The sequence below is a fragment of the Dipodomys merriami genome, unplaced genomic scaffold (genome assembly GCF_024711535.1).
Source record: "Dipodomys merriami isolate MVZ:Mamm:240054 unplaced genomic scaffold, mDipMer1.0.p SCAF_82, whole genome shotgun sequence".
In the NCBI taxonomy this organism is placed as follows: domain Eukaryota; kingdom Metazoa; phylum Chordata; class Mammalia; order Rodentia; family Heteromyidae; genus Dipodomys; species Dipodomys merriami.
In genome coordinates, this window is record NW_027206424.1 from 871,011 (window position 1) to 885,562 (window position 14,552).

A 14,552-nucleotide genomic window follows, 5' to 3' on the forward strand; every position below is an offset into this window, starting at 1 on the left:
GTGAGTCACCTCCTTTCTTTGTGACTCAGTTTCCCTCTCTGTAAAAATGAGCAGATAATAACATCTACCTCAAGGGGCTATTATGTGAAATGATTTAGTCTGTTAGCAAACACCATATACATATACACTGGTTGTTCTGAGAGACCATCAGTGTGTAAAGGACAAGATTGAGCGGAGTACAGTTGCTCGAAAACTTGCCTGACATTTAAAACTAAACAGCCCAAATCCCTCTGGGACGGTGTGCCGAGAGGGGAGGCAGTATTAGCCCTCCACACAGGGCGGTCGCACTGGGAATACAGAGGAAAGCGCAGGGCTGTGCCTGTGCCCTGCGCTGCAGGTCTGTCACGGGCAGTGGCTCCTTCCTGACTCCCTTGCCCTTTCCTTCCGCACCAGGCAGCTCTGTGCTGCATCACCAGCTGTCGGAGCAGCAAGGGTCTGACAAGGCCTGAGAATCTGGGGAGAAAGCAGAGACTGTGTCGGGAGAGGACTCTCGGTGTGCTCAGCAGAGCCCCAGGAAGAAACTGCTCGGACTGTAATCGAAGCTGCAGTCCCGGCTTTCCTCACACCAAAGCCGGATCTCAACTGCAGTGAAGTGAAATTCAGGTGAATCTTTCCAAGGTGATATGCTGACTCATAAAAAGGGATCACTGGGCTGGGAAGGTAGTTCAGCAGTAGAGTGCATGCCTTGCAAGCCTGAGGCCCTGGGTTTGATTCCTCAGCACCACATAAACAGAAAAAGCCAGAAGTGGCGCTGTGGCTCCAGTGGTAGAGCGCTAGCCTTGAGCTGAAGAGCTGAGGGACAGCGCCCAGGCCCAGAGTTCAGGCCCCATGACCGGCAAAAAAAAAAAAAAGGGATCACTGGAACTTGGAGAGAGTGAAGGAAGGGGTGAGATTGTCCAAAAAGAAATGCACTCATTGCCTGAATACATTAAAACTGTAACCCACAGGGAAAAAAAAAGAAAGAAAAAACCACACACACACACACATACAAATTTAAAAAAGGATCAGTTGCCTTCCAACACCCACTCCAAGAAGCACCAAGCTGCCAGGAATGCATCTTTTACCACCTGTTGATCTCGCCCCTCCCTCGACTCCCCACCATCCCTCTCTGTCTTGGTGGGCAGGCGGGTCGCCCTGGCTTTGGTGGCCAAGCACAGGCAATTCTCCAGGGACAGCAAAGTTATTTCCTAGGCTTTGGCCCTTATCTTCAGAGCATTTCTGCCTAAAATGAAAAAAAACAGCTTCACTATCAACCAAACACCTGTGCCTGCCTGCACTGCCAGATGCCCCTTTCTCCTGGGCTGGGTGGGCAGGAAGGAAGAGGAGATGTCCCGGTCCATGCCCTGCTGACCTGGTCTGTTCATGAAGTCGCAGTGGCCCAAGCCGGCGATGTCGATCCTCTTCAGGAAAAGCACCATGCTGGTGAGGTTGGCCTCCTGCATTTCTGCGGGCTTAAGTGGCCTCATGTCTTTGGAGGCAAATTCCTCAGTGTATAGGCAGAAAAGTTTTCCTACAAGAAAGCAAGGGAGGCGGCTGTAATGGCCCTGGGTTGTCCTGGGGTCCTTGGGCTTCTGTGTCTGCGGGGCTACCTGAAGAAGATGACCCGAGAAGCTGCTTCCGGAGCTCTGCTTGGCTTTGGCTGATTGGCTGCAGAACGAGGGAGTTGGCTCGAATTCTGGGGTTGTACACCTTCAGAGGAAAGATGATGCTGTTAGCATCCAGAAACGGCACAGCCTCTCCTGAGGCGCCGGGGCCCAGGATGCTCCCGGTCCAATCCGGTCCAGCCCTCCCCACTGCTGTCCAACCAGAAGAGGGAAGCCAAGGGTTCTCATGAATGGATTGAAAGGCCTACATTCCCGGTGGCTTCCCTACCTCTGGGACCTCGGTGTGCCTGTGGAGTGCCGTGCTCACGCAGGGCAGGCTCACCTCTCCGCCGCACCCCGAGCTTTGCTAGGCATCGTAGCAGCACCCACGCCACACCAACAGTGGCTCTTCCCAGTGGCCGGAAGGACAGTGATGGCCAGGGCCCCAGAATGGTGATTAATTCAGTTCTGAAGGGAACTCTGTTACCAGCAGGGCTCAAGGATGTTCAGTGTGTTCTCTGACTCTGAGAAGCACAGACACTGCTCTCAGAAGCCAGGATTTCTTTTGGATTTTTCTTGGATTTAATTTTAAGGAAAAAATAACATATTTATTTAAAATAATTTGATTTACAGTAATTGTTTTCTAAAAAAAGATGAATTTTTGCCAACTATCATCTAAAACTTGCTGAAATTAAAATTAATATACTTGAGAAATGATTTTCTAGCACATTTCCTGTGAAGAGATGCTAATTACACGAGGAGTTGCTAAGCTTTGATAAAGAGGCTCCTAAAATGTATCTAACAGGTGTAATTTGCTGTAAAGCCACAAGGCTGGTGTATAACTCAGTACTTCACTACCATGTATATAAGTCCCGGGTTGGATTCCAGGACGGGAGGGAAGGAGAGTGGACAAGAGGAGACTGGTTTCATCTCTCCTCAGAACCTTCTCTGGCAGGTCAATCCATTTAATTTGTTCCCAAATTGCAACACTACTAGTGAGAGATGCAACCAAGATCATAGTTGCTGGCTGCAATCACTCTGCTCATGTGACCAAGTTGACAGAACCCCGGCCATGAAGTTAGTCCTCCTCCCCTTCTGGTCAGTAGGGTGGCAGTATGATGGTCAGTACAAAGCCCCACCCCCTGGACCTGTGAGGCAGTCCCACACCTCCTAACCTCTATGACGACAGTTACCTGTCTTCTCTCCACACCCACGTCAATCACAAATCTGACTGTGTTGTTCCAGATCAAAGACTCCCCAGAGCTGGTGGTCAACACCACTCTTCTTTGATACACTTGGCATGATTTTTCTGTCTCATCAACTGGCTTGAACACTGCACACTTCTCTTTGGGATACAAAGGAACAATCACCAGCTCTCCGAGGTCAGAGTGTAAGTTAGCTCCTTCTTGACAGAACATTTCATAGACCTTTTCAATGTCCTAAAGCATTAACAACAAAAGGAAACCATAAGAATAATGTACAATAAGAACTTTAAAAATATCAGAACTCAATGAAATCTTGTGCAGTAATATTACCTAACATATACAGACAAAGGTGCTGCCCTGACCCCACCATGTGTCCAGCCTGATGGCATTCCTCACACTCATTGACAATGGTAGGAAAAGAGAACTCAGAATTGCACAACACACTCTGCATGTCCTCTACAGGCATATATTCCAATACATTTGGATCGTTCTAAACCCAGGGGCACTTTAAAGTAGCAGAGACAATAAAGTAGGCAGGAACACTCACTGTTGACATCTCTGCATGATCCAGGCATTTAGAAAAAACTGCTTACACACATGTCAGCTATGCTGAGAAAAATGCAAACTACCTGCCAGCCAACTGCGTACAAACCCTGGTCCAGACAGCTCAAAAGGTAAGGCATTTTGTTCATGTCCCTCTACTTCTCTCATCACAGCTAGAGTTTGAGAACTTCATCTAAAACATCATCTGAGGTAATTCTATTTTTTTCTATTTCTGAACTTCCCACTTTTGAAGAAACATGCTGAAGTTAGATGCATTAGAATTCACCAATAATCCCGGCTGAGAAGCTGACTTCACACACCTGAATTTGGGAGATTCACTTCTATTCCCCATTTGTTGGCTCATGACTACAGCTTCTTTTCTATGCCACTTGTAGGATGGGCTGACGTTAACTCAAGGGTTTTGGAGGAGAGATCTGCCTAGAGAAGGAACCAGGCATCTGAGATCTCGAAGAAGTGGGGCAGCTGCCTCTTAGTGGCTAAATGGTAACCAGAAAAAGAGGCAGAGGCTGTGTATGGGTCTGTGTACTGCAGCTACGCAGATCTCTTTCTTTGCTCACATTCATAGATCTGTTCTGCTCACACTGCCCTATAGTTGCTTACTGAACAAACAGCATCATTGCTCATCAAAATGAATGAAAAACTGCCAATTGGAAAAGCAGGTAAAACTTTTTTTGCAGTATGTGGTGGCATATGCCCAAGGCTAGCCTGGGCAGCATAACGAGATCCTGTTACAAAAGTAAAGCAAAGCAAAGGAAAGCAAAAGAAAGAGAAGCAGGGTGGGAGAGAGAGAGACTTAGTGGTAGAGTGCTTGCCTAGCATGTGTGAAGCCCTAGGTTCAATTCCTCAGTACCACATAAACAGAAAAAGCCAGAAGTGGTGTTATGGTTCAAGTGGTAGAGTGCTAGTCTTGAGTAAAAGGAGCTCACAGACAGATAGTGCCCAGGGTCCGAGTTCAAGCCCCAGGAGTGGAAAAAAAAAAAAGACAAGACAATTATCTGTAAAACTGTCTGAGAGGAACCAAGAAAGCTGTGAACACAGATTATGGAGCAAAGCAAACCTTTCCCCAAATCACAACCAGGCCGATCCTAACAGTGCCGGGGAGCAGGGCAGAACAAGGAAAGCCTGGCATGCCCCAAATGGCAGGGAAGGCAGACAAAACAGCACCTGCCGAACTTGGGACGGAAACACGAGAAAAGGCTGCCTGCAGGGGAGGTCTGTAGAAGTTGGCAGGCCTGCTATGACTGTCCAGTTGCCCAAGGCAGGGCAGAGGAGCTGCCGGGCCATGGGGGGAGCGGGGTGGGGGGAGGCCGCTCAGGAAGCCGTGGCAGTGGTCACAGCAGCACCCACACTCCGCTGCAGCCAAGGCGGCTCCGTCACTCCACAGTGCGCATGGCCCTGGCCCTTCCAAGACGTCAAGCCTGGGAGGCTAAGGCGTGACCCAGGGGACGCAGATACGAGCCTGGTGAATGCACGCCTTCTCCAGTCTATCTGTGCAAGTCACCAGTGACAGGAACTCACAGCTCATGTTACGCTCACAAGAATCAAATGTTCTAACATATCCTCATTCCAATTCTTCTAGGAGCTTCATTTTCCAAAAATTCATTTTGGAAGTTTTTTTTCTTTGAGACATTCTTGCTACACAACCCAGGCTGTCCTGGAACTCACAGCCTTCCTGCCTCAGCCTTCAGAGTGCTGTGATTACAGGTATGCACCGCTGGGCCTAGTTGCAGTTCAGAATTTTTGCTTACTTCTAGGCAGCACTGGGGTTTGAACTCAGGGCCTTGAGCTTGCTAGGCAGACCATTTGAGCCACACTTCCATCCCTTATTTTAATGTGAAAGATGAAAATGATGGCTCATCCTGTCAAGTTTTAATTATATGTTTATACATATTCATCAATAATATAGATTATCTATTTATACATACATGTCCTTTTTCCACTGGCAATTCTATCTCTCAATTGTTTTACATTCCTAATGTGGCCATTCTTCTCCTCCTCCTTAGACTTCACTCAGATGCACTGAGAACACTGTTTCCATAAATACTCTGCCTCCTTAATCATTTCCTTACTTTCCTTACTTTCTTGCATATCTTCAATCATTCAGCTTAGGGTATGACAACAGAATAAATGACTGTAATAGATAATGATACACATCTTAAGAAAATGTGAATCAGGGGCTGGGAAGGTGGCTCAGTGGTAGAGTGCTTGCCTTGCATGCCTGAGGCCCTTGATTCGATTCCTCAGCACCACATAAGCAAAAAGAAAAAAAACCAGAAGTGGCGCTGTGGCTCAAGTGGTAGAGCACTAGCTTTGAGCTGAAGAGCTGAGGGACAGCACCCAGGCCCAGAGTTCAGGCCCCATGACCGAACCCCCACAAAAAAAAAGAAAAAGAAAAAGAAAATGTGAATCATTTAGATGCCAAGAAACCCCACATGTGCTAGTCATGCATCAAAGAAGCAGATAAAGTTTAAGTGACAAGCAAACCATCTGAAGCTCCCAGAGCTAGGATCAATGTCCTTCATGTTCTGAGCCGAGTGAAAGGGCCTCTTGTCAGCACCTCCCGAGAGCATGCGAAAGCTTGGGCAAGGGCTCCAACCTGTAGTGGCTCTGGTTTGCTGGTCAGGCAGCTCTGTCTGCATCAGACAGTTTTCTTTGTTTGTTTAATCTCTGGAACCATTACTTATGTGGGTCAGGATCTGAGAGTGAGTGCTTTGACTCTGAGTGAGAAGATGGAAGGAAGAAAGCGCAGGTCCTGGTTAGTGTCCAAAAATACAGGTCTAATTCAGGAGATTCTGGAATCTTTTAGATCCGGCCCCAGAACTAAGTACAGTCATAGCAGCTGTCACACACACACACAAAAGAACCCAAATGGCCCTTGACTGTATAAATCAGTAATGAACAGAAAAGATGCTAAATTCTATACATCTACGAGTTCTCTCCAGAGAAGTTTGCAAGAAACCCAAGTTAAGCATTGTCTCATTTACTTCCCCCCCCCTCTTTTTGGTGATACTAGGGTTTTTGGCCTTGTGCTTGCTAGCCAAGTGTTCTACTACTTGAGCCACACTCCCAGTCTTTTTAGCTTTCATTATTTTTTGAGTTGGGTCTCTTATGCCCAGGCTAGTCTGGACTGTAATACTTGCATTTAACCTTCCCATGGAGCTGGGATGACAATGGGTAGCACCATGCCTGGCTTTTTATTAGTCAAGATGGGGGTCCTATGAACTTTTTGCTCAGGTTAGCCCTGAACTGCAACCTTCCTGATTTCTATCCTCCCCGTCTCTCCATCCTCCCTGATAGCTAGGATTAGGACTGTCATTCATCCTTTAAGAGAAGGGACCGGGCTGGGAGTGTAGCTTAGTGGTAGAGTGCTTGCCTAGCATGCATGAAGCCCTGGGTTTGATTCCTCAGTACCGTATAAACAAAAAGTCAGAAGTGGTGCTGTGGCTCAAGTGGTAGAGAGCTAGCTTTGAACAAAAGAAGCTCAAAAGGGCAGTGACCAGGCTCTGAGTTCAAGCCCTAAGACTGGCAAAAAAGAAAAGGGACCTAGTCCAGGAAACTGACTTCTGGGCAGTGCTATGGGTGATATTTTAGTCCAGGGAACTGACTTCAGGGCAGTGCTATGGGTGATATTTTAGCCTCAGGTCCCACTGACTACTAAGGAGCATTTGTGGGGAGTCTGCTGTGCTTCACTCCATGCCAAGTTTCCACTGTTGTTCAAAGTGCGAGTGATTTTAACCATTGTTTATCTGTGCTTCTTAAGTGTAAAACAATGAGGTGTGATGAAATCAAACATTTAACCAGTGAGTTAGCAAACGGAAACCACTCTAGCTATTAAAAGCTTCCCAAATGAAGTACCTGATAAGAGTATTCTTTCAGGTCAGAACATCACTTACTTGCTCACAGGCCAGGAAGACTACAACATCACCCTTCTCTCCCGAGTGGTGAATTTCAAAGATAAGCTGTAAGATGGACTGGAAGGAGTCCTTGTGCGCCCCACTGAGGTACACCACCTCCACAGGGTGCTTTCTCTTCACTTCTATGAGAGGCACGTTTCCATAGTAAGAACTGAGTTTGCTGATCAGCAGAGGTGAGGAGTGAATTATGAGCTTCAATTCTGGTCTTGCTAGCAAAACGTCTTTAAGAAGTCCAAGTAACACATCAGTTGCGATGCTTCTTTCATGAACGTCATCTAAGATGATGACCCCATAGCTACCCAAGAAAGGACTGGACATCATTTCTCTTTGCAACATGTCATCAGTACAGTACCTAGGAAGAGGAAATTGTGAAGTTAAAAGAGTCTTATGGAAAGCCATGCAAAGAACTTCCTGACAGCAAAATGCCTTTCTCTGAAATCTGTTCTCAGGAGACTTTATTTCACAAAATGCCTTGTCAGCTAAGATTCCTCCTCTTTTTTTTTTTTTTTTAATCAGTGGAGGAAAGCTGAAGAAAATATATAAGAAGGGCTGCTCTGGCTCAGGCTCAGAGCCCAGCCCCCATACGAGGACTTCCCACTGCAGGGACGTGGTGGGGGAGTGGATTACCAAGTACATCAGTGAAGAGTAATGAGGCACAAGTACCTAAAAAGTCATCATCCAGCTGGGGCAGCATGCAAACTGGCCAGAATGTCTGGAAAAAGTGCAATGAGGATTTTAATAATGTTTTCTAGGAGTTCTTTCTTGGGATCGTATTTTAAAAATAATAATAGCTACCTATTAGTCATTCAGTACCATACATATATCTGATGCAGTTTGCCTGAAGAAACCAGTTTTATAAGGTTCCTGCCCATGTAAGGTATTTATCTATCCTTGTACACAGGAGCCCTGAGGCTACACCATGTCCAGAAAGGCCCAAGTGAAGGGTGGGGGCAAGTGGAAGCTGCCATTCGGAGAGGGTTCTGCTCATCTTCCCCAGAACGCCAGCCCTGGTTCACTGCAACCAGCCATTAACAAGTGGTATCCGTGTGCCCTACGTTAGCTTCCTCTCAGGTGTGTGGAACTTGGAGACGTACGAGGCAGAACGTGTTCATGTGATCATGACACCACCCCTGTCAGCACCTTGGGCACGCAATCTCTCACGAGCTGGAGGCTTCCCCTGAGCTTCACGTCGTCGGTTTCCCTTTGTCTACTCTCACTGCAGTACATCTTAGCTGTGAGCAAACTATATTTTGGACTCTACGAACAAATCCTCCTGGCAAATCACCAGACCCAGGCTGGTCTCAAGAACCCAGACAGTTCTTAATCCAGCTTCAAAAAAAAAAAAAAAAGAATGGAAGCAAATTCTTTGTATCTCGTGGTGTGTGTCAGGCACTGGTGGCAGCACGTACGTTTCTCGTTTACTTACATCTTGAAGGTAGGCAGCACTGCCAACTCAGATTTACAAATGAAGTATCTGAGGCTTGCAGGTGTCCTATCAAGGGTCACCAAGCCAGGGCTTGGTCACAAGCCAAGGCTGAGCATCAACCGCCTCAATGCCATTCGATGGTAAGGTACCTGCTCTTTCTGTCATTTTATGACACCAGAGGATTTGCTCGTCTGCCATCCTTTTCTTTTTTCTTTTTTTTTGGGGGGGGAGGGTCCGGTCATGGGGCCTGAACTCTGGGCATGGGCACTGTCCCTCAGCTCTTCAGCTCAAGGCTAGCGCTCTACCACTTGAGCCACAGCGCCACTTCTGGCTTTTTTTCTTTTTGCTTACGTGGTGCTGGGGAATCGAACCCAGGGTCTCATGCATGCAAGGCAAGCGCTCTACCACTAAGCCACCTTCCCAGCCCTGCCATCCTTTTCTTACATGTTTTTCTCCATGTTTTACCAGATGCGTAGCAGCAAATTGTGGATTCCCTTTTCTCCAACCTCAAGAAGGAACTACTTTACTATAACAATACTGAATTTTGTGCGAGATGCAAATAAATAGATCCATCATTTTTGGTAAGGTTTAATTAGTAAAATATAATGATGTTAGTTATTATTCCTTCATTTCAAAACTGTCTGCATCTATGCTTCTTCTATGTCAGAAATTCAATTGCTGTTCCTTTTCCATATTGACTTTATAGGAAGCAGTATGCACTATAAAGCACAGAAGGAAATGAGTTACATAAATCTATCCAGGCTTAATTTTAAAAAGAGAAAACAGTGACCTATTTAAAACTCTGCTAGAGGTAGGCACCAGTGGCTCACACCTGTAATCCTATCTACTCAGGAGGCTGAGATCCGAGACCATGGTTCAAAGCCAATCCAGGCAAGAAAGACCATGAGACTCTTATCTACAATTAACCATCAAAAAAGCAGAAGTGGAGCTGTGGCTCAAGTGGTAGAGAGCTAGCTTTGAGCAAAACACCTCAAGGACAGTGCCCAGCTTCAGAGTTCAAGCCCAAGACAGGCACCAAAAACAAATAAACAACCACCACCACCACAACCCTCGGCTAGACTCCGCAGGCCAGGCCTGAGCCTTCCTGATGATTACAGGAAGCTACAGGCATCACAGAGGCTCACTTCTAAACCTCACTGCACCAGGATGTTTCTCACCTTTATGTTGACAATGCCTTAAAAAGCAGGATTACCAAAACTATGCAAATAGTATTTTCACATGATGCCAAAGTTTCAGGTAATGCTTTAAATTCTTCTAACACTTATAAAAGCCAATGATATAATACAACATTTTAAAGTCTTACTAACTTTTTTCTGCAATTTTATATATAGAGTTTGACTTCATGAAAATTAGAAATCTTTTCATTTCTGAGAACTGAAAAGGTATTTAAAACCTTTATTACTTCTACAAGAAAAAAGATTCAGACACACACATTTAAGTATTAGAACTTGTAGGACCACTGAGCTATATCTTAGCCTAAGATATCTTGATATGTACGTATGTGGTCCAAGAAGATTTTAGGTATATAATATTTAGGAATCTGGTATTTGTAAAAAAGACCAGAAAAAAGTTTAAGGAATAACTATATTGTCATATTTAGCTTCAAAAAAGGAGGAGGAAGAAGAGGTAGCAGGCATAAAGAGAGTTCCTTGCTGTTTTGTTTTGTTGCTATGCAGTGGCCTTAATGTCCAGATCCTCCTGCCTTAGTTGACCAAATACTGGGATTATAGAAGTATGTCACCACATCCAGCTAAAGATAGCTTCACTAAATGCCTATTATATGTTTGATAGATTAGCTACTAAGGAGTTATAAAGAAAATGAAAAAGGGAATATTTGAATATAGACTTTTTTTTTTTGGTTGCAGGGCTTGAACTCAGGGCCTGGGTACTGTCCCTATGCTTTTGTGCTCAAACCTAGTGCTCTACCACTTTGAGCCACAGTGCCACTTCCAGCCTTCTGGTAGCTAACTGGAGATAAGAGCCTTATGGACTTTTCTATGCCATATGGCTCTGAACTGTGATCCTCAGATCTCAGCCTCCTGAATAGCTAGAATTACAGACATGAGCCACCCCTGGCTAGACCTGCTTTTTATAATTGGTAATCAACATTAAGTTGTCCTTTGACTTAGGGTTTACAGATATAGCTCAATGGTTCAGTACTTGCCTATCATTTGTAGGCCCTTAGGTTGTTCAACCCCCAATTTCATTAAAAAAATCCTCTGATTTAAATAATTATTCAATCTGAGATATTATTCAAAATTATAACTAGCAGTCCTCTCAAAGAAAATGAATTTGGTTCTAACAATAGTTATAGGTACAAATTTAATTATCATACAAACAGCTATCACCTATACCAACTGTATTTTGGTGGCATATAGTCACTCCTTAGTTCTTATAACACCCAGATTCACAAATAAGGAAACCTGGGGCCCGAGAAAAGGTAGGTGACATGTGTAAGTTCATAGTGGTGGTGAAAGCACTCACTCTGTGTCTATAAAACCAGGTGAGTTCAAGTGAATACTTGGTCTCCTCTTTAGAGCACCAGTACTATTTTCTCTAATCCTATCTGCTCACAACGCAATAGCGTGTCTCTGACTACTGGTTTGGGGAAATGTCACAGTAGAAAAGAAGGCCCAATGTCTCAACAACAGACATAAAAAGTCAAAACACAGAGGCTGGAAGTGGTGCTGTGGCTCAAAGTGGTAGAGAACTATTTTGTGCAAAATTGCTCAGGGACAGTGCCCAGGGCCCAGGTTAAAGCGCCTATGACAAAACAAAAACAAAAAGGAAAAAAAAATCACATCCCCTCCCAAAACACAGACGCCATGAAAGACAAGGCAGCTGCCTGCAGGAGACAAAGCTGGACACCATCTCCCATCCTCTTTGCCTGTATGCTGCAGCCCTACGGTGCATGAAGGCACTTGCTCCTACTCAGACAGTCCTTTCTATAAGACATAGTCCCGTGACTGTCAGAATTGAATGCCTGGGCTTCTTACTACAGAATCACCCCATGTAAGACAATTTCACCATGTGACCAAGTTTAAAAGTTAAGTGAGGGCTGGGAAGTTGGCTCAGTGGTAGAGCGCTTGCCTTTCATGCCTGAGGCCCTGGGTTCGATTCCTCAGCACCACGTAAGCAAAAAGAAAAAAGCCAGAAGTGGCGCTGTGGCTCAAGTGGTAGAGCTCTAGCCTTGAGCTGAAGAGCTGAGGGACAGCGCCCAGGCCCAGAATTCAGGCCCCATGACCGGACCCAAAAAAAAAAAAAAAGTTAAGTGATATCCTGGCCTCCTCATGTGTCATTAGTAAACTGAGCTATCTTCATAGGGCACGCACACACACACACACACACACACACACACACACACACACACACACACACACACACACACACACACACACACACACACACACACACACACACACACACACACACACACACACACACACACACACACACACACACACACACACACACACACACACCCCTGATTCTACTCAAATAGCATAATTTCACAGAAAGGCAAAGTCAAAGTTCAGCAAAATAAACAGCAGGAAGTGAATACTCAAAAAGGGTGGGCTGGGGCCAGGGGGAAAGGAGTAAACAAATGAAGAGGAGAAAAGAAGAATCCAATTTTATATCCTATAAAATTAAGATTGAGGGAAGGACTGGGTAGGGAAGAAATAGGTGACAATGTTGAAAGATACTGTTGGTCAAAAAATATTTTATTCATAAATTGCCTGATTAAATGGCAACTCCTTTGTACAAAGATAATGAAAAAGAAAACTATATCTGAGTCTTTTCCAAGGATTTCCAAAGCCTGCCTGGCACTAAAGATATAAAAACACAAGCAGTGGAAGTGGAGCTGTGGCTCAAAGTAGCAGAGCACTAGCTTTGAGCAAAAAGAGTTCAGGGACAGCGCCCAGGCCTTGAGTTCAAGCCCCACAACTGACAAACAACAACAACAAAAACCATCTATTGTCAGGCACAGTGGCTCATGTCTGTATTCCTATCTACTCAAAAGGCTGAGATCTGAGGCTTGCATGATTTGATGCCAGCCTGGGCAGGAAAGTCCATGAGATTCTTATCTCCAATTAACCACCAAAAAAAAAAAATCACAAGTAGAGTACTAGCCTTGAGCAAAAGAGCTCAGGAACAGCAATTAAGCCCTGAGTTCAAACCCTACAACCAACAAAATAAATAAATAAAATACAAAGAGTGACTTGAGAGCTTAGTCATAGTCATCACTTAATTAAAACTATGGCTTTAAAATGTAAACATTTCAGAGTAAAAACCAAGTTAAAGAATAAATTCAGGGGCCCTTTGCCTGGTGGTGGTGTAGGACATGTCCTGTCTAACCAGTCCTGCATTAGCCTGTAAGTGTCAAACAGGAAGGGAGGATTGGGCATTTCTCTTGTGTCACTCACGTAGCACTTACTGAAGAGGTCATTTGTAAATACATACTAACTAGATATATTACAAAGGCAGTATGTCCTGGATAGATTCAAGTAGGAGTGTGGTTGATTTATAGATTCCCTGTGATCCAACACTGGCTTGAAGAAAAATATCTCCTATTTCTGAAGATAAACATAGGGAGACCAACTTGGTTCAAACCACATGAGTTATGTGGGCTTTCTGAATGGGCTCTGAGCTGGGCCCGAGTCTGCAGCAGCCAGTGGGGCTGAGCAACACGCCCTTCACCACCAGTTACTGTGCACCTGCTTTAGATGCTGGGGTATGGGTGTACGGAAAGCTACCCCTGCCCTGCTCCTCTGGAACATGCCACACAAACGGATGAATGATGTGCAGATACTCTGGAGGCCAGGTGTGCTGGGGTCCTCAGCTTCTGCAGGGGTGGGCAGTGGTGGGGGCAGGGGAATCCCATGGGCAGATCACATCTGGCTGCCAGCAACTGTGGCCACTTCCTTAAGATGTCAGGCAGACCCTGACTGTCAGTGATAGGACACTGCTTGAGAAACATTGGCCCAGAGTAGTAACTTTCCAAGTTTCCTGAATCCTTTTTGCATTTTTCTTTTTTCTTGTCTTCTTTGAATCAAGCTCTTTTCCTTTTTCTTTCTTTTTTTTTTTTTTTTTTTTGTCAGTCATGGGGCTTGAACTCTGGGCCTGGGCACTGTTATAGTCACCACTTAATTAAAATGATGACTTTAAGATGTAAACATTTAGGAGTAAAAACCAAGTTAAGGAATGAATTCAGGGGCTCTTTGCCCATTGGTGTTGGATGCCACGTCCTATCTCTTCAGCTCTTGAGCTCTCGAACTCAAGGCGAGTGTTTTCTACCACTTGAGCCACAGTGCAACTTCCAGTTTTCTGGTGGTTCATTGGAGATAAGAGTCTCACCCTTTCCTTCCCTGGGCTGGCTTTGATCCTCAGATCTCAGCCTCCTGAGTAGCTAGGATAACAGGCATGAGCCACTGGTGCCCGGCTTTGTTTCTTGTTCAAAGGAAATTTCATAATGAAGCTGGACCCCCAAAAGGAGATACAGCAACTTACAGTAGCCACAGAGATGGCTGAGAAGTACAGTGGGAAAACACAGACCTGAGTGGACACAGTGGAGGCTGAGGCAGGTCTCACAATGCCCAGCGGAGGATTTCCATACACACGAATGGGAGAAGGGGCATTCTTCATGTGATGGAGGGAGGGGAGGGCTGTCAGGCCCAGAAGAGGCGTGGGCCTTCCAAACACAGAAAACTACAGAGATAAAGGTGCACAGGTGTGTAGACACGGGCACACACAGAGCCACAGGTGCCCCCGTGGCTGGGCAGTGATGTGGACCCAGCAGGAGGCAGAACTTTACAATAAGGTGGTGGGTCTCTCTCTGCAG

General features: G+C 45.4%; 1 protein-coding gene across 2 annotated transcripts in view; it reads right to left on the bottom strand.

The window, feature by feature from the left end:
* Dhx32 (DEAH-box helicase 32 (putative)) overlaps positions 1-14,552 on the bottom strand; it is a 57,766-nt gene that overhangs the window by 11,911 nt on the left and 31,303 nt on the right. For both annotated transcript variants that reach the window (XM_070011338.1, XM_070011336.1), the window contains exons 4-7: positions 7,246-7,618; positions 2,777-3,022; positions 1,590-1,689; positions 1,352-1,510 (exon numbers count right to left, since the gene is read on the bottom strand). In XM_070011338.1, the coding sequence (XP_069867439.1) occupies positions 1,352-1,510; positions 1,590-1,689; positions 2,777-3,022; positions 7,246-7,618 (878 nt within the window). The remainder of the gene's footprint in view (positions 1-1,351; positions 1,511-1,589; positions 1,690-2,776; positions 3,023-7,245; positions 7,619-14,552) is intronic.